The sequence below is a fragment of the Schistocerca piceifrons genome, chromosome 3 (assembly GCF_021461385.2).
Source record: "Schistocerca piceifrons isolate TAMUIC-IGC-003096 chromosome 3, iqSchPice1.1, whole genome shotgun sequence".
In the NCBI taxonomy this organism is placed as follows: domain Eukaryota; kingdom Metazoa; phylum Arthropoda; class Insecta; order Orthoptera; family Acrididae; genus Schistocerca; species Schistocerca piceifrons.
In genome coordinates, this window is record NC_060140.1 from 571,439,648 (window position 1) to 571,465,367 (window position 25,720).

Here is a 25,720-nt window from a genome sequence, read left to right on the forward strand (position 1 = left end):
TGCCTGCCAACTTCACCAAAACCAGAGTTCAACAGCACTTCATGGCCTCCACAATTCAAGGTGACACTCAACAACAAGCTTTTCTCCTAACATATTCTGGTGCTCGTGTTTGTCAAATTCTTCATTGACTTAATCCTGGTGTAGATCCTAGTACCCCATAATATGCTTAGTTAAAGGCCCAACTAAATGCTTATTATGCGTCATGCAATATTCAGTGCTGATCCGCAGAATAAACAATATGGGACATCATCCACAACACTACAGGAATCTCTGCAAGTCCTTCGTACTTGCCAACAAACACGAAGCACTTCAGCTGCCACGGGGCCAATATCTGCCCTCTGGGCACAACAGACCTTCAAGATTCCACTACTATAGGCTCACATGTTTATTACTGAAAACATTTCTTTTTTTCTCATGGCGCCATTTCAGGAAACTAGTCTCTTACAGGAAGAATCATGTAACAATTACAATGATTCATCTTCTGCACCATTTATAACTACTAATCATAATGATTCATTTTCTGTATCAGTTACAAATTTGCCTACAGTGTCTCACATAAGCACAAGATCCGTGGACTCACCCACACCATTAAATAATAGCACTGCTCCACAGTCAAATGGCTCACCTGATCATTTTTCAAGTGTCAATGAGCGGATCTCCCAATGGTTTTCAACTGTCACAATTACACCCTTGGTTGCGCCATCATTCCCTTCTCCAGATGACATTCCACCCACAGCTCTGACTGGATCATTGACCGTACATAACTTTAGCATGCAGGTCGTGGATCAAGCAACATCTGAGTGATGCATATCTTGTTCTCCCAGCCTCTAGACTACACATATCAATGTGTTCAACACTTCTCAGGCGTATTCGGTCTCACCAAAACCAGTTTCATTACTGAGTGGTTGATATGGTTTCAAGTAGTGATACTACAGTGTGCTGTCTCGTACAGCGACCAGAGTGTGTGCTTCACAATACTGAAGAAGGAAGAGTTTTTGACAGCAGCCAACCTTCTCACTGCATCATTAGCATGGGGCTATGTACAATTCCTCAGTCCTTTGGATCATGTCCCACCCAGGTAGACCCTGAACTTGTGATCAGATCAATACAATTCAGGCAGAGGATTCAGTAATATCATCTTCCATAACAGATACACGTCATGTCTATGCATCATTTTCAGCACGACGAAACTGCAAGATGCAGCACATCAGTGATGGTCCAAGCCCCACAAGACACCTGCATAGTCACCTCCTTACAAATTCTCAGTTTGATGGCAACACGGTCAACCACAGTGACCACTTGCATCATACAGCATTGGTACTGCCACTCAACGCGACAATCTGTAAGGACTACCAGCAGATTTTCAAGGTTCACTCTAATATGATGATGGTTCCCGCCCAACCAAGTCCCAACTTTCATGGCCACATTCTGGCCAGTCACAGCATCTTCAAAAGCCTTTTCCCGAACTCACATCAACGAATTGAGGAAAAGGGTCACAGCCACAGAGGACACCCGCACCTGGAGGCACCATATACACAGACCCCAAAGTGAATCATCCATTAGGACCCCTGTCGATATCGAAATTGACGTCATTAAGATGGCACCGTCATCTCTTCCATAAGGAAGGAGGGATGCAGAATCTACATTCAACATTGACATGGCTTTGCCATCTTTCCCCAGGGGGCAGGAGGGGGGGAGGGGTGTAAGGGAGGCGGGGGGGGATGCTATATCCTGCTGTATCGCTAGGCGAACACGCTACACTGGGGCACTGGAAAAAGGCCTCCGTAGAGCAGCAACAGCATAGAGCGATCTGCCCCCCAGTTGTGTTGCTCAGGCAGCGGAGAGCATTGAGGTGCTGCCAGCACTTCCACTTCAGCCGATGAAGATGAGGATGCCATATCAATCGGGTGTTGAAAACCAGTCCTAATAATCGATATGTCTCCACAACAGTGAGTGGATCCTCATTAAGATAAAGTTCAGAACCCGGATGAACAGTACGACGCTGACAGAAGTACATTAGACACGACTTCATGGCTGAAAACTGGAAGCCATGGGCTAGAGCCCATGACTGCACCTTGTGAATGGCTCCCTGTATGCACTGCTCAGCAACACCAGTACTGGAGGAACAATACGAAATGCAGAAGTCATCCACATACAGAGAAAGTGAGACCGACGGCCCTACAGCTCCTGCTAGGCCATTAATGGGCACTAAAAATAGAGATACACTCAATATGGAGCCCTGTGGAATGCCATTCTCCTGAATACTGGGGGTGGGGGGGGGTGATGGGGTGGGGACTATGGGAGGCACCAACTTGGACACAGAAACTATGGAGGGACAGGAAGTTTTGTATAAAAATTAGGAGCAGGCCCCGGAGACCCCACTCATACGATGCGGCAAGGAGATGATGTTGCCAGGTCGTGTCGTATGCTTTACTTAAGTGGAAAAAGATGGCAACCAGGTGTTGGAGTCGTGAAAAAGCTGTTCAGATGGCAGACTCAAGGGACACAAGATTATCACTGGTAGAGCAACCCTGGTGGAAGCCGCCCCGACATGGAGCCAGTAGGCCATGAGACTCCAGGACCCAACCCAGCCGCCGACACACCACACTTTCCAGCAGCTTAAAAAGAAAGTTCGTGAGGCTGATGGGCCAGTAGCTATCCACATCAAGCGGGTTTTGACAGGGGTTTAGCACCAGAATGATGGTGCTCTCCCGCCATTGCGATGGAAGGACGCCATTGCACTTGATCCAGTTGAAGATGATAAGGAGATATCGCTTGTAGTCAGGCAAGAGATGTTTAATCATCTGACTGTGGATCCAATCCGGCCCAGGAGCTGTGTCAGGGGAATGTGCAAGGGCATTGAGGAGCTCTCAGTCTATAAATGGTGCATTATAGGGTTCACTGTGGCCTGTAGTGAACGAGAGGACTTTCCTTTCCATCCGCCTTTTCAGAGTGCGAAAGGCTGGAGGGTAGTTCTCCGACGCAGTGGCTCGTGCATAATGCTCAGAATCACGTTTGCATCGGTAGAGAGCATGCCACTGATGTTAACGCAAGGGACACCCATTGGGGTCTGGTACCCAAAAAGACATCTGATCTTCATCCAGACTTGGGAAGGTGACATATGCCACCCAATGGTCGACGCATACCCCTCCCAACACTCCTCTTTCCATCGTTTTATAAGCAGGTGAAAGCGGGCACGGAGCCGCTTAAAGGCTATTAGGTGCTCTAGGGAAGGGTGCTGCTTATGTCACTATAGAGTTCGCCAACACTCTTTAATTGCCTCAGAGACGTCCGGTGACCACCAAGGGACTGTCTTCCGCGGAGGCACCCTAGAGAATGAGGGATTGCATTTTCCGCTGCAGAAATTATCATTGTAGTGACCTGCTCAACCACAACAGTGATGACACCACGTGGGAGAGATTCGACACTGACAGCAAAGGAGAACGCTATCCAGTCTGCTTTGTTTAAAGCCTATCTGGGTACACGTCCGTGGGCATGACGCTGGGGGAGTGACAGGAAGCTGGGGAAGTGGTCACTACCACACAGGTCATCATGTGCTCTCCAGTGGATAGATGGGAGAAGTCATGGGCTACAAATTGATAAATCATTGGCCGACTAACTACCATGAGCCACACTGAAATGTGTGGCAGCCCCAGTATTTGAGAGGCAGAGTTTGAGTTGGGACAGTAAATTTTCGATATCTCTGCCATGGCCAGTAAGCATGGTGCTACCCCACAAGGCGTTATGGGCGTTAAAATCTCCCAAAAGTAGGAAAGGTTTAGGTAGTTGATCAATCAGTGCACCCAATACGTTCAAGGGTACCGCACGATCTGGAGGGAGATATATGTTGCACACAGTTATTTCCTGCATCGTCCATATCCTGACAGCCACAGCTTCAAGGGGAGTTTGAATGGGCACAGGTTCACTACATACCGAGTTCAGGACATAAACGCAAACTCCACCTGACACACTATTATATTCTCTACAGTTCTTGTAATACCTCCTGTAGCAGCGAAGGGCAGGGGTCTGCATTGCCGGGAACCAAGTTTCATGGAGGCCAATGCAGAAAGCAAGTGTTAAACTTAACAATTGCTGTAGCTCAGCCAGATGGTGGAAAAAACTGCCGCAATTCCACTGGATGATGACGTGATCATGAGACTGGGAAGGCATGAAACCCTCAAATAGGCAGTCTATGCCTCCAGATCACCTGCTGCCACCGACTTATTTTCTGAACAGCCTATACCCATTGTGTCTGAGAGTTTGGCGAGATCTAGGTCCTCAGCGGACACTAGAATCTTCACTTCATCCTCAGACGAAGAGCTTGTGGGCACTGGTGGTGTGGGTGCCACCGCAATTCCCTTGGGCTTGAGGGTCTACTTTCTGGATTTCTCTCATTGGTCCGTGGGTTTCTTTGGCTGGGAGGGCTCCACTGTTTCAGTCTCCGGGACTTTGGATGATCATGAAGCCCTACGACCAGCTGCTTATGGGCACTTCAGCCACTGGCGGGTGTCATTTTTCCCACTAGCAGAAAGCTGGGAAGGGAGTGACCCATGGGACCCCTTCCTAGTGAGAAGAAGTGGGGGCTGGTGTCCCCAAAGGTTGGGGGGACAGTGCTCCCGAAGCAAGCAGTGCGGGAGCAACAGGGAGGTAAGTGCCCCCCACCGTCAATGTGGCAGGTGTAGTCTTCTGGCTCTGAGAGCTGATTGTAACTTGCGAAACTGGTGAGGCTACAACTGTTCTCGTAGTGGAGGCATAAGAGGATGTAGGTGCCCACAGTTCCTCTTGGCCTCAGTGTAGGTCAGACAGTCCAGGGTCTTGTATTCCATGATTTTCCTTTCTCACTGTAAAATCCTGCAGTCTGATGAGCAAGGCTCTCCGCAGTTGACACAGATGGGAGGGCACATGGAGTATTGGGATGGATTCGACATCCACAATCTTGACATGTAATGCTGGGAGTACAGCGGGATGACATGTGGCCGAATTTCCAGCACTTAAAGCACCACATTGGGGGAGGGATATATGGCTTGACATCACAGTGGTAGACCATCACCTTGACCTTCTCGGGTAATGTGTCACCCTTGAAGGCCAAGATGAAGGCACGGGTGGCAACCTCACTCTCTCTCAGATCCCGATGGATGTGCCCAACGAAATTAACTCCTCGTCGCTCTAAGGTGGCATGTAGCTCATCGTCAGACTGCAAAAGAAGGTCCCTGTGGAATAATACCCTGGACCATATTAAAGTTCTTATGAAGTGTGATGGTAATGGAAACATCCCCCAGCTTGTCACAAGCAAGTAATGCCTGTAACTGGGTAGAGGATGTCGTTTTATCAAGACTGACCCTGACCGCATTTTGGACAAGCCCTCCACCTCCTCAAACTTGTCCTCTAAATGCTCTACAAAAAATTGATGCTTTATCGAGACAAAAGAGTCCCCATCAGCTCTTGTACATATGAAGTACCGGGGCAAATAAGGTTCGCTGCCATCCTTAGCCTGGCGTTCCTCCCATGGTGTGGCCATGGAGGGGAATGATTTAGGATCGTAGTTTCTTGCATTGTACTGAGACTTGGAACGCTTAAAGACTGCTGGCATTTGATCACCAGCAAGTGATGACGTGGTACGCTTCATCGCACGGCATCCGCCCTGATGCCACCCACTCCAACCAGGGGCCCTCCCCATGGGCACCACCCAGCCGCAGCAAAGGCCACTTAGCAAGATGGCCACTGCCGGGAGTCCCGATGCCCCAGGGTGATGGGCATCTACTCCTTGGCATACGTGGGGAGTTAACGGCACACGCATCAGCAGAGTGATCCCTGTGTAGTCAGGGGGCTACAACCAACAAGGTACATGGCAGCCTCACCACAACAGACTGGCTACCGTGCTGGATATGAGATGCAAAGAATTCCATGCTATCATCGGTGCAGAAAACGACACTGCATAGTGGGTGGAGGAAAACACACCGAGGAAGGTGTCCACGCTCAAGAGATGGAGGATTAACGGGACTGCAATGACACGACAAGAAAGTGGGCTGAAGATCTCATGCACGATGGACACGATGCACCATGTAAGGCGCCCTTCCCCAACCTAAATGGCTCGCTCTTCGAGGGGTAAAAAAAAGAGGTCAAACCCTACAGGGAACCATCACATAAAGGCCAAAAGGTGTGAGATTCCTTGTAGTTGCATCTTATGACATGCAGGAATACCTCAGACCTATTCTAACTCCCAGGCCCACAGGATGGTGATACATAGGGCATTGCAGAATATTCCTAGAGTCATCACTTAAAACCAGTTCTTGAAACTTTGGCAGAAGGCTTTCTTATAATAGTTTGTTTGTTTATTCAAGATTCTGTCAGATCAATTTCTTCAACAAATCTGTGATACTCTACCATGGCCACTTGCTTTACCTACAACTGAGTCCACGTGATTGTTCCACTGTGTACTCCTACATAGTGTTTTTATGTAAAGTGTTACTTATAAAAGTTGATCGATTCCAACTGTGATTCACTTAACTGTGGTCATAGGATACAAGGTTTTTGTTTTGTCTTGTGATGTGCACAATTTTACATTTCTGGACATTTAAAGCAATCTTTGCACCACTTTAAGATATTATCAAGATCTGACTGAATATTTACACAGCTTCTTTCAAAAAGTAGTTCAATATTTACACAGCTTCTTTCACAGAGTAGTATATTATAGATAACTCCATCACCTGCAAAAAGTGTCCGGTTACTGTTAATACTGTCCACCAGGTCATTAGCATACAACATCCACTGCATGTCCCTGTAGCACAGTGATAGTTACTTCTGTCCATCAATCCGAGATAACACACTGTCTTCTCCCTACCAAAAAGATCCTGGATCACAAATTTCACCCTATACCCCTTACAAACATACCTTTAATAATAAGGGTAAATGTGGTACTGAGCCAAATGCTTTTCGTAAATCACAAAATGTTGCATCCACCCGACTGCCTTGATCCAAGGCATCCAGGATGCCATGTGAAAAGAGTTTAACGTAGATTTCTCATGATCGATGTTTTCAGAATGTGGTTGGCAAGGAGGTCACTGTGTTCAACATATTTCATAACATTTGAGCTCAGAATGTGCGCTACGATTCTACAACAAATGGTTGTCAAGCAAGTTGCATTGTAGCTTTATACATCATTTCCGCTACTCTTCTTCTAGACAGAAGTGACCTGTGCTTTCGCCCAACTACAGGGCAGTTTTTTGTTTGAGAGGTCTGTGGTAGATTATAATTAAAAGTGGGGCAAACTCATCCATGAATTCGGTGTAAAATATGATAAGGATTTCACTGGGCCCTTTAGTGATTTCAGCTGTTTCTCAACACTACTGACTCTAGTATCTACATCACTCATCTTTGCAGTAATGGGAGAAATAAATTGGGGCAGTGTTCCAAAATTCTGATTTGTAAAATAATATTTGGATGCTCACTCTGGTACCACTGACAGTCCTTACATATGACCAGAATTTCTTTCAGTTTTGCGAAACACCCTTCAATAATATTCTGCAACTGTGGTCGTTGAAGGCCTCTTGACAGTCAAACAGTTTTCATTCAACATCTCCCTACCTCTAGCCTTAGGTATTATTTTACAAATATTATACAATAGTCTCTGTTTCTTTAGAAGTTTGTTTCTAGTGACTGTATATCAGTGAGTGTCCGTCCCATTTACTATTCTAGTGGGAGCATACTGTGGAAGACGGAATTCGATGTTTTGATTATTCGTACAAATGATCTATGGAACACGAAACTAACTTACCAACCAACCAACCAATCAACCAAACCTCTTGGGTAATTTCAGACAGCCAGTTTCTGTGTTAAGACTGTGCAACAGCTCTACTGCCTCTATCACACATCTTGCATAAAGATTATGGAAATAATATATAATTGCCAGAGGTGTACAGTAAATCAATTCTACTCCACTCCACACTTGGACAAATTAGAAAAAAACACTCTGGCGCTGGAGCTGAAAAAGAGCTAGAGGGTAAAAGTAAATAACGTAACAGCTTGCTGCACCAGAAGCACTGATTTTCATACAGTATGAGGTGGATCAGATGACCAACTTCAGTACATGAGCTGGTTGTAGCAATGCTTATGGTAGCTCGCGTAAGACCAGCCTTACTCTCTTATGATAATAGCGTTTAATATATTAAAAAAGGATTTGTTTCCTGAACCACCAATTGTACACTTACAGAAACATCACATCCGGACAAATGCCTTTAGGCAATGATGTTATCCGTCAGCTCCCTGTACTAGTCTCATGTTAACAATCACAGATATCTCCAACACTACTATTACTTGGCTGTCTCATCTCTGAGATGAATACAGTTAGGTAGATGAGTATTTATGTTTCCAAAAGCATATGACTCAGTACCACATCTACACTTATTATCAAAAGTACAGTTGTATGGGGTATCAAGCAAAATTTGACTTGATCAAGGAATTTTTCACAGAAAGGACTCAGCAAGTTATCTTGGATGGAGAGTCAATGTCAGATGTAGAAGTAACTTCAGGTGCACATGAGAAGTGTGTTGGAACACTTGCTGTTCAAGTTGTATATTAACGACCATCACCATCCACATCTACATACATACTCCGCAAACCACCATACAGTGCTTGTTGGAGGGTACCTCGTATTATTACCAGTCATTTCCTTTCCTGTTCCATTCACAAATACAACAAGGGAAAAATAACTGTCTAAAAGCCTCCGTAGGAGATCTAATTTCTCGTATTTTATCTTCATGAACCTTACACAAGATGTACATTGGTGGGAGTAGAATTGTTCTGCAGCCAGCCTCAAATGCCAGCTCTCTAAATTTCCACAATAGCATCTTGTGAAAAAGAATGTCACCTTCCCTCCAGGGATTCCCATTTGAGATCATAAAGCATCTGCGTAACACTTGCATGCTGATCAAACCTACTGGTAATGTACCTAGCAACATGCATCTGAATTGCTTCAAGGCCTTTCTCTAATCCGACCTAGTTGGGGGTTCCAAACACTCAAATAGTATTCAAGAATGGGTCGCACTAGCATTCTTTATCCCGTCTCCCATATGAATGAGCTACACTTTCCCAAAAACTTCCCAATAAAATGAAGTTGAGCAAGTTGAGAATTCACCTTTCTTACAATCAACCTGATGTGCTCTTTCGATTTCACATCACTTTGCAACGTTATGCCCAGATATTCAGTCAAAGTGACTGTGTCAAGCTACACCCTACTAATGCTGTATTTGAACGTTACAGGATTGTTTTTCCCACTCATTTGCATTAACTTACTTTTTCTACATTTGGAGCAAGCTGCCATTCATCACACCAACTAGAAATTTTCTCTGTCATCTTGTATACTCCTACAATCACTCAGTGATGACACCTTCCCATGCACCACAGCGCCATCAGCAAACAGCCATAAATTGCTGCTCGCCCTCTGCATCAGGTCATTTATGTGTGTAGAGAATAGAAGAGGCCCTATCACATTTCCCTGGGGCATTACTGACGATACCCTTGTTTCTCATAAACACTCACTGTCTAGTACAACATCCTGGGTTCTGTTACTTAAGAAATCTTCAAGCTACTCGTGAACCTGGGAACCTAGACTGTATGCTCAGACCTCCACCAACAGTCTGCAGTGGGGCACCATGTCAAACACTTTCTGGAAATCTAGGGATATGGAATCTGCCTGTTGCCCTTCATCCATGGTTTGTACGATATCATGTGAGAAAAGGACAAGTTGAGTTTTGCACAAGTGACACTTACTGAATTTGTGCTGATTTGTAGACAGAAGCTTTGCTGTCTCAAGGACATTTGCTATATTTGAAATCAGAATGTGTTCACGAATTTTGCAAGCAAAATAATGTTAAGGGTATTGGTCTGTAATTATGCCGGTCAGTTTTACCTTTCTTATATACAGCAGACACCTCCACTTTTTTCACTTGCTCAGGACTTTTTGCTGGGCGAGATATTTATGATAAATGTGGGCTAGCACACCCACCACAGTAGTGCACACTTATATGCCAACTAGCTCTGCAGATGATGAAGAGATTAAAGAAATGTTTGATGAAAGAAAATAAATTACTCAGATAGTTAAGAGAGATGAAAATTTAATAGCGATGGAGGATTGGAATTCAAAAGGAGGAGAAGGAAAAATAGTAGACAAATATGGACTCAGGGAAAGGAGTGAAAGAGGAAGCCGCCTGCGAGAACTGATCATTGCTACCGCTTGGTTTAAGAATCATGAAAGAAGGCTGTATAAATGGAAGAGCCCTGAAGACACCAGAAGGTTTCAGATTGATTATATAACGTTAAGACAAAGATTTCAGGGTCAGATTTTAAAGTGTAAGAAGTGGACTCTGACTACAATTTATTGGTTATGACCTGCAGATTAAAACTGAAGAAACTGCAAAAAGGGAGGAAATTAAGATGTGACCTGGATAAGGTGAAAGAACCAGAGGTTGTTGAGAGTTTCAGAATGGGACATTAGGCAACAACTGACAAAAACAAGTGAAAGGAATACAGTAGAAGACGAAAGGGCATCTTTGAGTGATGAAACAGTGAAGGCGGCAGATAGTCAAAGGATAAAGGAACATGGTCTAGTAGGAATCCCTTGGATAACACAGGACATAGTGAATTTAATTTATGAAAGGAGGAAATTTAAAAATGAAGCAGGCAAAAGGGAATATAAACATATAAAGAATGAGATTGGAAGCAAGTGCAAAATGTCTCAGAACAATGGCTAGAGGTGAAATTAAAGCATCAAAAACTGAGCAGGAAGAAAGGTGCAAGGATGGCTGCACAGTATCAGGAACAAGAAAGAATCACCACTTTGTGCCAGTAAATGAAAAAGCAAGTTTGTATTAGAGGAGTGTCCAATTATACAAATTGGTTTGTGGTAAATGTTGATCAAAGTCAAACAACTGTTTCTTACAGAAATATTGCAGCCTTACAACCAGGCCAAAACACTGCCTGTATTTATGATGGAAAATGGTGGATTGGTAATGTTTCTGAAGTTTCAGATGAAAAAATGATGTCTTAGTCAGTTTCCTGCACCCCAATGGACTTGCACATTCATCCTATTGGCCAGCAAGGTAGGATGTTTGTTGGATTCCAGACCAACACATTATTTCAGTCATGGCAGCTCCATCAGCAACAGGAATGGGCCTACAACTAACTGCTATTAATAACACATTTCAGCAACTGAATTAATGAGAACTGAAATATTACGGCTTGGGAACCATAAAGAGTAAGACTCGTAGGGGCAATGCCACCATGGATCAACAAGACTGTGCGACTGCGTGTTCTTTAATGTAATGAAAATGTATGTTTATTTGTTCTTAAAATGCAATGATCCAGCAAAGTGAGTTCTTTTCAGTGATGCCCAGAAAAATCTGATATGCATGATCCCTTTTGAGGTATGACCTCTTGAAAGTGAGCCAAAATTGACTGATTAAATTTTTGAGTAGACTTGACTCAGTTACTATTTGAGCAATGTAGGTGCCACTTATAGAGCTTTTTGACAAGTTGAAGGGCTGCAGATGAGTAAAAAATCAGCTTCAGAAAGTGATTATGACAAGATTTATGTGCCACTTTGATAGGACATGTTGATGAATTTACCACAGTTTACCCTTTAGTTCTAGAACTGAGCTATTGTACCTGAAAAGTTGAACAGGATCACAAAGTTTCAGCGTGATAGATCTCTTAGGAACTGAGCAATGGTAAAACAAAGTAGATGATTTACTCATTTCAGTCGTGATGTCAAAAAACTAGCCTTTACAAAAAGGTGGCTAGTGGCCCAACCATTGTACTTATGGAACTGTAATTTGGCAGTGCTTCATTTAAGTCTTATACATGCAACCTGTAAAAATTGAAGGTGGTTGAGTGGGGAGTATAACTAAATATAGGCCACTTAACATGGAATGACCCTATACTAACAATGTCGATAAGGTCAGGTCAGTCTGTAATTACAAGGATTAAAATATTTCCAATGCGTGTGGTTTGTCTAACTAGTTGTTCAAGGCAGTTTTTGGATAACATGTTCTGAAGTACTTCACAGAACTGTCTGTCCATACCATCTGCAGTGAATCCATAGGTGTCACACTCTACACTTGATTGGTTAAAGTTGCCTCCAACTAATAATGCATGACCTGGATATTTCCGCATTACTGACTGTAGACTTTCCTTGAATGACCCTAAAACTGTTGCAGTGGAATCAGGTGGCTGGTAAAAACAGCCAACAATTAACTGGATTTCACTTATACCTGTTATACCTTGTGGACAATATTAATAGCAACCTGTCAAAAGCCTGACTAACCATCTTTTGCAGCAAGAGACTTGCAGGAAGAGAGTCAATGAGGTTGTGGCACACGCAAACAGGGATGTGGAGCCATGCTGACTAAAGTGCCAAGGCCAGCTGCACTTTCTTGAGGACCCATGGTCAAACAGCCCGATCGAAGGGGTCCCACAGATTCTCGGTCGAGTTTAAATGTGTGGAGCTTAGTGGTCACTCTGTTTGTTGTTGTTGTTGTTGTTGTTGTGGTCTTCAGTCCAGAGACTGGTTTGATGCAGCTCTCCATGCTACTCTATCCTGTGCAAGGTTCTTCATCTCCCAGTACCTACTGCAACCTACATCCTTCTGAATCTGTTTAGTGTATTCATCTCTTGGTCTCCCTCTACGATTTTTACCTTCCCTGCTGCCCTCCAATACTAAATTGGTGATTCCTTGATGCCTCAGAATATGCCCTCCCTACCAACTGATCCCTTCTTCTAGTCAAGTTGTGCCACAAATTTCTCTTCACTCCAATTCTATTCAATACCTCCTCGTTAGTTATGTGATCTACCCATCTAATCTGCAGCATTCTTCTGTATCACCACATTTCAGAAGCTTCTATTCTCTTCTTGTCTAAACTATTCATCATCCATGTTTCACTTCCATACATGGCTACACTCCATACAAATACTTTCAGAAACGACTTCCTAACACTTAAATCTATACTCTGGTCAGGCAAGTACTATAAATTCATCCTGTTGCTTTCTTGAACAACACCTGTACACTGTGAGCTATGTTACATGTTGCATTGTCCCACTGGTAATGGCCATCACGCCAAGGAAAAACGAACTGCATGTAGGGGCATACATGGTCCCGAAGGACAGATGCTTGCTTTTATTGATCCACCGTGCCTTTCAGAAAGACGAGATCACCCAGGAAATGTCATGAAAACATTCCCCCAGACCATAACATGACCCCTTGGTAGCAGGATGTTTGCATTGAGAAGTTTCACACCATACACACCAACAGCCATCAGTCCGATGGAGCATAAACATGGATCATCTGAAAGACCACCTTTTGCCACTCAGTGGAGATCCAGTTGCAGTACTGGTGTTCAAATTCCAGTCTTCAACACCGATGAACAGCAGTCCACACGGATGAATGAACCCAATACCTGATTCGGAGGCCCACACACGGCAACATTCACTGAATGGTCACTGAGGAGACACTTTTGGCACTCCCTCGGTTACCTGGCTGGTCAGTTGCTCAACAGTTTCATGCCTATTTGCTCATACCCATCTTCACCGCAATCATTCACTCCCATCATCTATGGCCTGTGGTGCACCACAGCTGCCTCAGCACCAGTTTTAGATAGACAATTTTGCCATGCACAGTATACTTTAAGCACCGCGGCACATAAGCAGTTTACAAACTTAGCCATTTCGATATTGTGACACCCCTCGCCCGAAAGCCAATGATCATGCCCCTTGGGATGTCAGATAAATCGCTCCATTCCCGCATTACAACAAAGACTACACTGTTTCCTGTTTCCCCCAACATGCTTTATATATCACCCCACCCACTGCTAGTGCTGCGTCTGCCATCTGTCAGTGATTATTGCATGTTGACATCGAATGTAGGTGTTGGTCGCATTAATGTGACTGGACCGTGTACAATGAAATGTTGTGTGAAAGATGCTGAGTAAATATTCAGTCAGATCTTGAAATTTAAAAGTGGTGCATAGGTTGGCAACTTGCTTTAGAGATTCTGAAATGTAAAACAGTGCACTTCAAAAAAAAAAAAAAAAAAAAAAAAAAAAAAAAAAAAAAAAAAAAAAAAAAAAAAATGCATTATTAGCGAGTCACAATTAGAATCAGCAAATTCATACAAATAACTGGGTGTAATAATCTTTAGGAATATGGCATGAAATGATCAAACAGTCTCAGTTGTAAGTCAGTCAGGTGGGAGACTATGGGTCATTGGTACAAAACTAGGGAAATGCAATCAGTCTACAACGGCGACTGCATACCAAACACTTGTGTGATCTAGGCTTGAATATTGCTCAAGTGTGTGGGACCCACACCAAATCGTACTAACAGGAGGCCAACCGAAACTCGCGGTACCGCTGTCTGCTTTAAGCCTTGGCTTAGTTGTGCTGTGTGACATCAAGGCAGTATGACGTGTCTGAATCAGAGCAAGTTTGTAGATAGTATTTTAATGTACATAGTGGCACTCTGTAGTGTTGGATGTTTACGTTTTGAAGTGGTGTGTTAGTTATGTTAGTGAGTCATTTGACGTTTAGATTTTCACATGTGAGATCAATAATGTAAGAGTTTATATCGGTCTGCTACTTTGACATTGGGAGTTATGGATTTGTGCTAGTGTCTGGAATTAGTAGTGCTATGTTTTTCTTATAGTTGGAGATTTAATTTTTTGTTTCATTTTTTGTCAGTTATGGATTTGGCACACAAGTTTACAAATAGATTCCTTTGGATATATGGTCTCACTGCCAAGTATGTGAGATGTCACATTTGTGGAAGTGATCCGAAATCGACCAAAGTTGCTGCATCTCAGGTCTGTGACCAACATATGTTGTGTTATTGCTTGAATAATGTGTGGCAGTCTATCTGGAGTGGTTCCTGGTTTGAGAATTGTATGTTGGCTATTTGTGAGAGTGTTTTAATGACTCATTATTTTTGCTATCGGTCGTCAATTGAGTTTTGTGCTTAAGAAAGGGCTTTAGCGAGCATATCATTTTGGACTGGTTTTCATTTTGTACGCAAAAGTGTCTGGAATTTATTTAGTATAGGGGCAAGTTGTGTGTGTGCGTGAGGGGGGAGCAGGGCAGGGTGTGTGTAGTAGAAGTAGATGAATCTTCATATGGGAAAGTGAAGTTTGGTAGTGGTATTTTTCAGGAAGGTTGGGGGATGGGGGTGGGGGGTGGGGTTGGAGGGGGGGAGAGACTATTGTTTCAGGGCCTGGGTGTTCAGACTTTTTCTGGTGGTGGAGAGACACTGACAAAATGGGCTTTCCTAGGTTTGACTGAGGAGCTCCTTGAGGAGGATTCTGTAATAGTTTTGGATGCATTTTCTTCATGTGGGGCTTTTGGGAACAGGGGATATGAGTATTTTACTTGGGCTCATTCAAACACAACGGAGAGGTTTTGTTTGTGACACAGAGGGGTAAATATTGTCGATTTAAGTGCTTATTCAGGGTTATTGGGAAAATGTATAGGACTTGGGTTGTTATCTGAATAGTTTTTTTTTTTTTGTGGGGGGGGGGAGGGGGGGGGGGGTGTTGCGTTGTTTGTGGAAAGGTGGTGTAAGTTTGAGAAGTAGGGATGGTAGAGGAGGCTTTTTTTTGTTTTAAGTTTCTACTATTTGTTACATAAAGTGTGAATTTTGTTATTTTTTGTTAGTTATATTTTTGTTTGGGTAACGGGTTTAGTATGGGTATTAACTTGCATTGGAGGGATTGGTGTTTAGGAAGCTTAGGTTTGGGAGGTATGGGTATTATTTATGGGTTTTGTTTTGATTTTTGGGTTGTGAGCACAAATGGGTGTGTGCCACCAGCCTAGATTTGTGTGTTGGTGGCTTTGGTTTGTAAATATTTTTTGAGGTTTTATTTGATTTTTAGTATGTACGGTGTGTGTTATTTTTATAATTGTGTGTTTATTGTTATTGGTGGCGATGCAAGATTTTTTAAATTTTCTGGTTTGAGTTGTCAGTGTTCAGTAAAAGTGTTGTATAGTGATTGGTAGTGTTGTGATTTGGCGAACTAAATATCTGTTACGTGTGTGGGTAGTGAGTTAATGTTGATAGACCTCTCAGCCTATTATATGTATTCTTAGGTGTCTATGCTAGATGTTCTGTATATAAAAATATATGTTCCTAGAGAATGTTTCTCCATCAAATGCCCAAATATCCAATCTAACATGTAGGTATTGTGAATATTAGTTTGTTATGGTTAATTATGTTACATTTTCAGTTTTAGTTATGCGAGTGAGTTGGTTTAATGATATTGTGGATTTCATTTGGGCTGTATAGGTCAAGTGATATTTGCAGCACTGGGTTTTAGAGTCATGCATGGGTTTGTGGCATCACAGACTTCCTATGAGCTATACTGGTGAAGTGATATTTGCAGCAACACTTCTGGAGTTGTGTATTGAGTTTGCAACAACACGGGCTTCAAAGGAGCTGTAAGTACCAAGTGAAATTTCCATACCAATTTGGTATTTTTAGTTTGGTTGTGTGGACCGCTGCAGATTTCATTTGCTTGATTTTTACGTTCATATTATTTTTGGTATGTCTTCATTATTGGAATTGTCACATATTTAAAGTGTCCCCAACCAAAACCCCTCATTCCCGTGGTTGTCCAGTTAGTTTCAATGCACTGATGTAATGAAATATTTTGCAGTTGTAGTAAGTGATGTCATGCTCACTATGTTGTTCACACTTGAAATATAGGTCTCTACAATCTTGATGATGTCACAGTCAGAGTCGACAGATGGCACTACAATCTTTGGTTTTGCTCTAACAGGACAAATTGAACGGATACAAAGAACAGCAATGTGAATGGTCACATATTTGTTTCACCCAAGGGAGACTCTCACAAAGATGCTGAAAGAAACAAACCGGCAGATGCTTCAATATAGACATGCAAACTATCCCATGATAAACTGCTTCTTTACAGACGAATGGAAAAACTGGTAGAAGCCGACCTTGGGGAAGATCATTTTGGATTCCGTAGAAATGTTGGAACACGTGAGGCAATACTGACCCTACGACTTATCCTTGAAGAAAGATTAAGGAAAGGCAAACCTTCATTTCTAGCATTTGTAGACTTAGAGAAAGCTTTTGACAATGTTGACTGGAATACTCTCTATCGAATTCTAAAGGTGACAGGGGTAAAATACAGGGAGTGAAAGGCTATTTACAATTTGTACAGAAACCAGATGGCAGTTATAAGAGTCGAGGGGCATGAAAGGAAAGCAGTGGTTGGGAAGGGAGTGAGACAGGGTTGTAGCCTCTCCCCAATGTTATTCAATCTGTATAGTGAGCAAGCAGTGAAGGAAACAAAAGAAAAATTCGGAGTAGGTATTAAAATCCATGGAGAAGAAATAAAAACTTTGAGGTTCGCCGATGACATTGTAATTCTGTCAGAGACAGCAAAAGACTTGGAAGAGCAGTTGAACGGAATGGATAGTGTCTTGAAAGGACGATATAAGATGAACATCAAAAAAAGTAAAACGACGGTAATGGAATGTAGTCGAATTAAGTCGGGTGGTGCCGAGGGAATTAGATTAGGAAATGAGACACTTAAAGTAGTAAAGGAGTTTTGCTATTTGGGGAGCAAAATAGCTGATGATGGTCGAAGTAGGGAGGATATAAAATGGAGACTGGCAATGGCAAGGAAAGCGTTTCTGAAGAAGAGAAATTTGTTAACATCGAGTACAGATTTAAGTGTCAGGAAGTGGTTTCTGAAAGTATTTGTATGGATTGTAGCCATGTATGGAAGTGAAACATGGACGATAAATATTTCGGACCAGAAGAGAATAGAAGCTTTTGAAGTGTGGTGCTACAGAAGAATGCTGAAGATTAGATGGGTAAATCAAATAACTAATGAGGAGGTATTGAATAGAATTAGGGAGAAGCAATGGCTTATAACTGCTTCCATTGATGAACAAGCTTAGTGGTCCTCAGGTGGATGAAGAAGGTGGGAAGGGGGTGGGAAGGGCTAAACAGTAATGTCATCTACACCTTGGTCAAGAGGTATACATCTGGAATTAGTGACATTTGAACGTAATTTGATTGAATTATGTAATTACACAGGAGAGATAAAACTGAGGCACTGAAAGCAATACTGATGCTAGAGATGAGAAATAATTTAAGGGAAAGGAAAAGTGTATGGGCCAGGTCAATATGTAGGTCAGAGCAGACAAGGGTTCTCTCAGGGCTTGTCTGTGACAAGAGAAACGCCACCTGCACCTAACCCAGATCAGGATGAACACAGTTAAGGAGACTTGTACATGAATTACTGTCAAAAAATCGATTTTTTAATTTTGGTCTTAAAAAATTTTCTGTAGTTTTCTGGATGAGAAAAAAATTTACTTCCAGGAAAATGGACCGCAGAAATTAGCAAAATTAGAGGAATTTAAAAGTGACTGCATGCACCAAGACATCCACATGAGTCACAGTCAGCTCTGTTGAAACTGAAGTTTTGCTCTCAATTGTCTCGTTTTTAAGACTTTTTAGTCCCTTATTTGGCTAACCTGCAAAACCTTTACATTTGCTTATCTTTTGTTTATACAGAGAGTTTAGTCATCGTTTGCTGTTGTCTTGGCATGAATATTTTGTTTCCAGTGAAGTAATTGTGTGCATGAGTTTCTTATTGCACTATAAAGCAATGGGAAGAATTAAGAAGTTCAGTGTTAAACAACATAAATTTTATGGAAAACAGTTCACCAAACGGATTAACTCTGCTAATACTGAAGTACAACGTGATACAACACTTGAATCAGCTTCAACTACGCGAAGTGCTAAGCTAACTGAAATATTTGGACAACGGGCTGGGCAGTATTATTGCTGATGTTGTGTTATTGTTTAACTCTCTGCTCTACCTGAACTAATAAATAAAACTTGGTGGTGTGAAGGTAGTTGAGGAGATACATGCTAGAAGAGGCGCATCAAAATTAAGAATTGTTTGTAATTTTTGTGATTTGAGCGAATGTGGTTATACATGTGGCATAACTAAACAGACAGTGTATAACACAAATATTAAACTTGCTTAGCTATGAGGTATATAGGCAAAGGGGTACAGAAGTGCACAAATTTTCTGTGCTCCTATGGACTTACCTGCCCCTACAAGATCTTACAGCCATGATGAAATTATTCTACAGACTTTGGAAGAAGTAACAAATGATATACGATAAATGCTGTTCAGGAAAGTGTAGACATGAATGGCAGCAATACACATATGTCTGCAGCCCTGGATGCATCCTGGCACTGAAGAGGCCACAGTTCCCTAAATGGTGTAGTGGCAGCTACCTCCTTGGACAATGGGAAAGTTATTCATGTGGAATGTATTACCAAGTACTGTCATGGCTGTATTAGTGAAAACGAAAATCATAAATGTTTGGTTAATTTTAGAGGTTATAGTGGAAGGATGGAATCTGAAAGTGTTGTGAAGATAATTCACAGGTCAATAGAGAAATATGGTGTTATGTATATATCTTACCTAGGATGTGGAGACTCAAAAGGGTACCAAAAAGTTTGTGAATCCTAACCTTCTGCTGACACAAAAATTGAAGAAATGTAATGTGTTGGACATGTCTAGAAAAGGTTAGGTACAAGACTGAGGAACCTGAAGAGGAATTTGAAAGGAAAGAAATTACCTGATGGTAAGTGAATTTGTGGGTATGGTCAGCTTACAGACAAAGAAATAGACAGGTTGCAGTATTATTATGGACAAGCCGTAAGACAAAATAAAAATGACCTTGAGAGAATGAAAAAGGCAGTATGGGCTACCTTCTTTCATAAATCCTCCACAGATGACAACCCTGTCATGCACTCTGCTCACCTGGCAGTGATTCATGGGGTGGCTACCAGAGGGCTGTTACTCAAGGTGAAACCTACAACCATAAACATTCTTCGCCATCTGCTATAATGGAAGTTATAAAACCTATACAGGGTGAGTCACCTAACATTACCGCTGGATATATTTCGTAAACCACAACAAATACTGACGAATCGATTCCACAGACCGAACGTGAGGAGAGGGGCTAGTGTAATTGGTTAAGACAAACCATAAAAAAAATGCATGGAAGTATGTTTTTTAACACAAACCTACGTTGTTTTTTTTAAATGGAACCCGGTTAGTTTTGTTAGCACATCTGAACATACAAACAAATACGTAATTAGTGCCGTTTGTTGCATTGTAAAATGTTAACTACATCCGAAGATATTGTAACCTAAAGTTGACGCTTGAGTACCACTTCTCCGCTGTTCGATCGTGTGTATCGGAGAGCACCGAATTACGTAGGGATCCAAAGGGAACGGTGATGGACCTTAGGTACAGAAGAGACTGGAACAGCACATTATGTCCACATGCTAACACCTTTTTATTGGTCTTTTTCACTGATGCACATGTACATTACCATGAGGGGTGAGGTACACGTACACACGTGGTTTCCGTTTTCAATCACGGAGTGGAATAGAGTGTGTGCCGACATGTCAGGCCAATAGATGTTCAATGTGGTCGCCATCATTTGCTGCACACAACTGCAATCTCTGGCGTAATGAATGTTGTACATGCCGCAGTACATCTGGTGTAATGTCGCCGCAGGCTGCCACAATACGTTGTTTCATATCCTCTGGGGTTGTAGGCACATCACGGTACACATTCTCCTTTAACGTACCCCACAGAAAGAAGTCCAGAGGCGTAAGATCAGGAGAACGGGCTGGCCAATTTATGAGTCCTCTACGTTCTATGAAACGCCCGTCGAACATCCTGTCAAGGGTCAGCCTAGTGTTAATTGCGGAATGTGCAGGTGCACCATCATGCTGATACCACATACGTCGACACGTTTCCAGTGGGACATTTTCGAGCAACGTTGGCAGATCATTCTGTACTAACGTGATGTATGTTGCAGCTGTTTGGGCCCCTGCGATGAAGTGAGGACCAATGAGGTGGTCGCCAATGATTCTGCACCACACATTTACAGTCCACGGTCGCTGTCATTCTACCTGCCTGAGCCAGCGAGGATTGCCCACGGACCAGAAATGCATGTTCTGTAGATTCACTGCCCCATGGTTTGTGAAACCCGCTTCATCGGTAAACAGGTAGAACTGCAACGCATTCTCTGTTAATGCCCATTGACAGAATTGCACTTGATGATTAAAGTCATCACCATGTAATTGCTGATGTAGCGACACATGAAACGGGTGAAAGCGGTGACGATGCAGTATGCGCATGACACTACTTTGACTCAGTCCACCGGCTCTCGCAATGTCCCGTGTACTCATGTGTGGGTTCATGGCAACAGCAGCTAACACACCAACTGCACCCGCTTCTCCTGTGACGGGCCTGTTAGGACCCGTTTGCATGCTACGACCATACCTGTTGCATACAGTTGGCGTTAGATGTTTTGCAATGTGCGGCACGTTGGATGCTCTCTGTCCGGGTACCGTTCTGCATACACCCTGCAGGCTTCAGCTGCATTTCGTCGACACTTGCCATAGATGAGTACCATCTCCGCCTTTTCAGAGTTCGAATACACCATGGACACAGTTCCTACAACACTACACTATCACAGACATCTGGTAACACGGTGTACTACAGTTGGTCTGCATGTGGAGACGAATGCAGAACAACAATAGCAGCAAGCTCTACATGCGGACACTGCGACAGCTAGACCAAACCACAACAGTGCAGTACAGCCACACTCATAAACACGGCCGTCATCGTAAACATGTCCCTGCAGATGCTGCTCGCCGACCGTGGCCTGTGTTTGTTACAATACGCAACTGAACGTCGGAGGTTTCAAGCGTCAACTTTAGGTTACAATATCTCCGGATGTAATTAACATTTTACAATGCAACAAACGGCACTGATTACGTATTTGTTTATATGTTCAGATGTGCTAACAAAACTAACGTGGTTCCATTTAAAAAAACATAGGTTTGTGTTAAAAAACATACTTCCATGCATTTTTGTATGGTTTGTATTAAACAATTACACTAGCCCGTCTCCTCACGTTTGGTCTGTGGAATCGGTTCGTCAGTATTTGATGTGGTTTACGAAATATATCCAGCGGTAATGTTAGGTGACTCACCCTGTATATAGGGATCTTAGTGACACAATGTTATTAGAGAAATGTTTACATGGTAGGACTCGGAAGCCAAATGAATGTTTCAACAACTGTATATGGGAACAGTACCAAAAACTGTTCTAGTAGGGCAAAATACTCTGAAAATAGGTGTGCTAGATGCTGTTCCATGTTTCAATGATGGTGCAATATAAAGGCTTAATGTTATGGAACTGATGGGAGTGCCTGGTGGACTACATATGCATAGAGCTCCAATAGCCATTGACTGAAGGAGATTCTTTGACGCAGAAAAATCATTGTTGGAAGCCACCAAAGAAGTGAAAAAGAGAAGGGAGGAAGAAAAACACAGGGAACACGATGAATATGGAACTGAGATGCATTAGTGTCATGCAAGTTTAATAACAAACACAAGTTTTAACTTTAACTTGAATTTCCCGAAAGTTAAATTATTTCATGTTCTGGTACACTTTGGCTAAATACTATAAAAGACAGACGGCTGAAATTCTGTATACTATCTTAAAACATGCATGATTAAAAAGTAGACTACTCTTGTGACTTAGGCCTAACTGAAAATAAAATGTTTTTTGAAGGAAAAACCCTGAATTAATTTCCAAAATTTTTGATAATCATACTTACAATTTTTTTTGTACCACTATTTATACAGCACCATTTTTTCAACAAATGGTTCAAATGGCTCTGAGCACTACGGGACTTAACTTCTAAGGTCATCAGTCCCCTAGAACTTAGAACTACTTAAACCTAACTAACCTAAGGACATCACACACGTCCATGCCCGAGGCAGGATTCGAACCTGCGACCGTAACGGTCGCGCGGTTCCAGACTGTAGCGCCTTTAACCGCTTGGCCACCCCGGCCGGCGATTTTTTCAACACTCTGCTTTGTGGGTGATATGGCAAAGAACTTACAAGAAAAAAATAAACCTTCTACTTTGTATTTTCAGTAACGTGTACCTATGATGTACATAAATAATTAGCATGGTCTATTTCAGTTGCACCAAAAAAATACAATTAAATGAGGTGGAACAGCTAAAGCTGAGGTTCATATATAAAAATGTTTCCAAAAGATGTCTTAAAAGATGGTAAGCATTATATGTGCTTACAAATCTCACAAAACCTTCTAGCCAGGTGATTTGTAATAGTAAAAGTCAGATGGGTAAAAATGTAATAGACACCAGATGGAGCAACAATAATAAAACAAGGTGAGAAATACTCAGGTGGTAGAGGTCTTGGTCAAATTTAAAGATTCAAGGAGGATATCTGTCACACATGAGAGTAAACACTGATGTCTTTCAGTCTATTGTCAATGTCATGTCTGTCTCCCAGATTGAGAGCAGGTATTTACAAACTCTGCCATTGATAAAAGTCTCCTGCCTGCTCTCTTTAATTGCTGATCTTGCTTTGGTCTTCTCTGCACAAAAACTGTTTTCATCCAAACATGTGTAACATGGTAGCAACTATTCATGGAACTAGTCTATATTCATGTTTTTACCATCACAAAAATCACTCTCTTGAGTGACTAGAAGACTGGATGAATTCAACATCAGGGGATCTTACAGATATGTAATATAATCCATTGTATTCTGAATATTTACATGAAATTTGGAAACAACCATCTGCCAACCACTCTCCCCATCCTCAACTTTAAGTGCTACTCATAATACACGAACTCGATCTAAAACACTCAATTGTGCATGATATCACACTGCCATTGATGGCATTTCTGCCCATGTGGGCAAGTACTGTCAGACTATTGCCAACAGCCTACCTATTACATTTTGTGCCACCAACAATTTCCACCCCCCATTCTCCATAGTTTTTCTACACACACACACACACACACACACACACACACACACACAGAGAGAGAGAGAGAGAGAGAGAGAGAGAGAGAGAGAAGCTAATCAGGACTTAAAGACGAGGGATTATATCTATCTCCTTCCATATAAAATTCAGATTCTGATGTTTTAACAAGTCTTCTCATTACATAATCTTAACAACGCGAAACGTTACGAACATATAATGAAAGTGCATCCAGCTGAAAGGTTTTTAAGACAATCAAGTAGGTCTACATCACCGTTACATGGCATATACTTGGTGGAGAATAAACTCACATAGGCATGCTCGCATTAAACGCATTTTTAAAATCTCAAATTCTATAGGATTGCTCACAACTTTGCAACACTTGCCAAGGAGATTGCTAAATGTCCTGAATAAGAGAAAAATCTACATTTTCATTCCAGTTGTGTAATAGTGGTAAAAGGTGACAGCTTACCGAAAACACTTAAATCACATACGATGCTAAAAGCAAGCGTATTCTCCAATTCTTCTTTCTTTCTATTCTTTATACTCTAAAAATAGCCGTCGATTTACAGCTAGAATCATTACAACAATTAAATCACTTTTCCCGCTATATGATCTTCCTATTATCATTTGTCTACCACGTGATAGTATTTAAAGTAGCATCTATGAAGTGAATTTTTTTATAGCGTTTTTTTCTTTTTATACTTTGTATAAAAAAACTTTCTGCGGGTGCTTAAAATATCCTTTTCGTTGTACATAGCCCAGAGTACGCAAGCAGAGTACTTGCTTTAAACGACAGTAATTATGAGTAATACGTTTACATATCTTTGGAAAACGTGGTAGTACTGTAAGCGGCGTACACACCACAGTAATACTGGTTTACGGTGAGTGTGTGAGACAGTAAGCGTGAAACTGCGTGTAGGGCATACATATTAAGTTAAAATGGTTAAAATGAATCCAGAAACAAAAAAACGTTTAACAATTATCATTGATACAGCAAAGTGTATTTTCCATATTGGTTTTATACCAACAGTTCTTTACCTAGGTTTCAAGAAGGGAGCAGATGCTGGGATGCCACCACTCACTTTCATGAATCTTCTGTGGCAGTAAGGATGTGGGTACTTGTACTAGATGATTCGAGCAATTTTCATCAACGAGTAGAGTAGCGACATGTATCTATTAACAGCGTTTAGGTATTAAAGACAGTGGGGAAAAAAATCACGTGGTATCGTCTCGCAGAGGTAACTTTTTTTTCTGGATTTGTACCGTTCCATACATGCAACATATGGTAGTGTTCTAGAATTTCCAATGATACGCACAGTAATGGGAGAACTAGATATTGCCAAGAACTTGGGTGTGATCCTTAATAAAGTCAGAGCCGCAGCTGAACGTAGACCACCAGTAAGTACGATGCAGAATTACTGTTTTAGCTTGTATCACGTATCATAATGTTTTGTAAAGTACATCAAATTTCGTAGGAGTACAAAACCCACGAACCAAGATTAGTGGCTGTCAGCAAGACTAAGCCGAAGGAATTGGTAATAGCAGCTTACGAAAATGGCCAACGTCATTTTGGAGAGAATTATGTACAAGAATTGATTGAAAAGGGGAATGATCCTGATGTAAGTACTGAATAAGCAATGAGTTTTAAAATATGAGGTTACTGTTGCAGTATCCATATCCAGTTTATGCACAGGATTACCTACCGTACATTAAATTTTTTAACTCTTTATAAGCTAGTATGCGTCTAGGCCCCTCCCCCCACCCCCCCCCACCCCCCCCACCCCCACCACTACTCATT

The 25,720-nt window shown here is 42.1% G+C and overlaps 2 protein-coding genes across 2 annotated transcripts in view; one reads left to right on the plus strand and one right to left on the minus strand.

The window, feature by feature from the left end:
• LOC124787624 (glycerol-3-phosphate acyltransferase 1, mitochondrial) overlaps nucleotides 1–24,553 on the minus strand; it is a 401,021-nt gene extending 376,468 nt beyond the window's left edge. Inside the window, exon 1 of the mRNA XM_047254384.1 lies at nucleotides 24,392–24,553. The gene's annotated coding sequence lies outside the window, so the exon portion shown is untranslated. The remainder of the gene's footprint in view (nucleotides 1–24,391) is intronic.
• Nucleotides 24,554–24,645: 92 nt separating this feature from the next.
• The window catches only part of LOC124787626 (pyridoxal phosphate homeostasis protein), a 70,115-nt gene continuing 69,040 nt past the window's right edge, over nucleotides 24,646–25,720 (plus strand). The window contains exons 1-3 of the mRNA XM_047254387.1: nucleotides 24,646–24,803; nucleotides 24,965–25,320; nucleotides 25,398–25,541. Of these exons, the coding sequence (XP_047110343.1) occupies nucleotides 25,228–25,320; nucleotides 25,398–25,541 (237 nt within the window). The 5' untranslated portion in view covers nucleotides 24,646–24,803; nucleotides 24,965–25,227. The remainder of the gene's footprint in view (nucleotides 24,804–24,964; nucleotides 25,321–25,397; nucleotides 25,542–25,720) is intronic.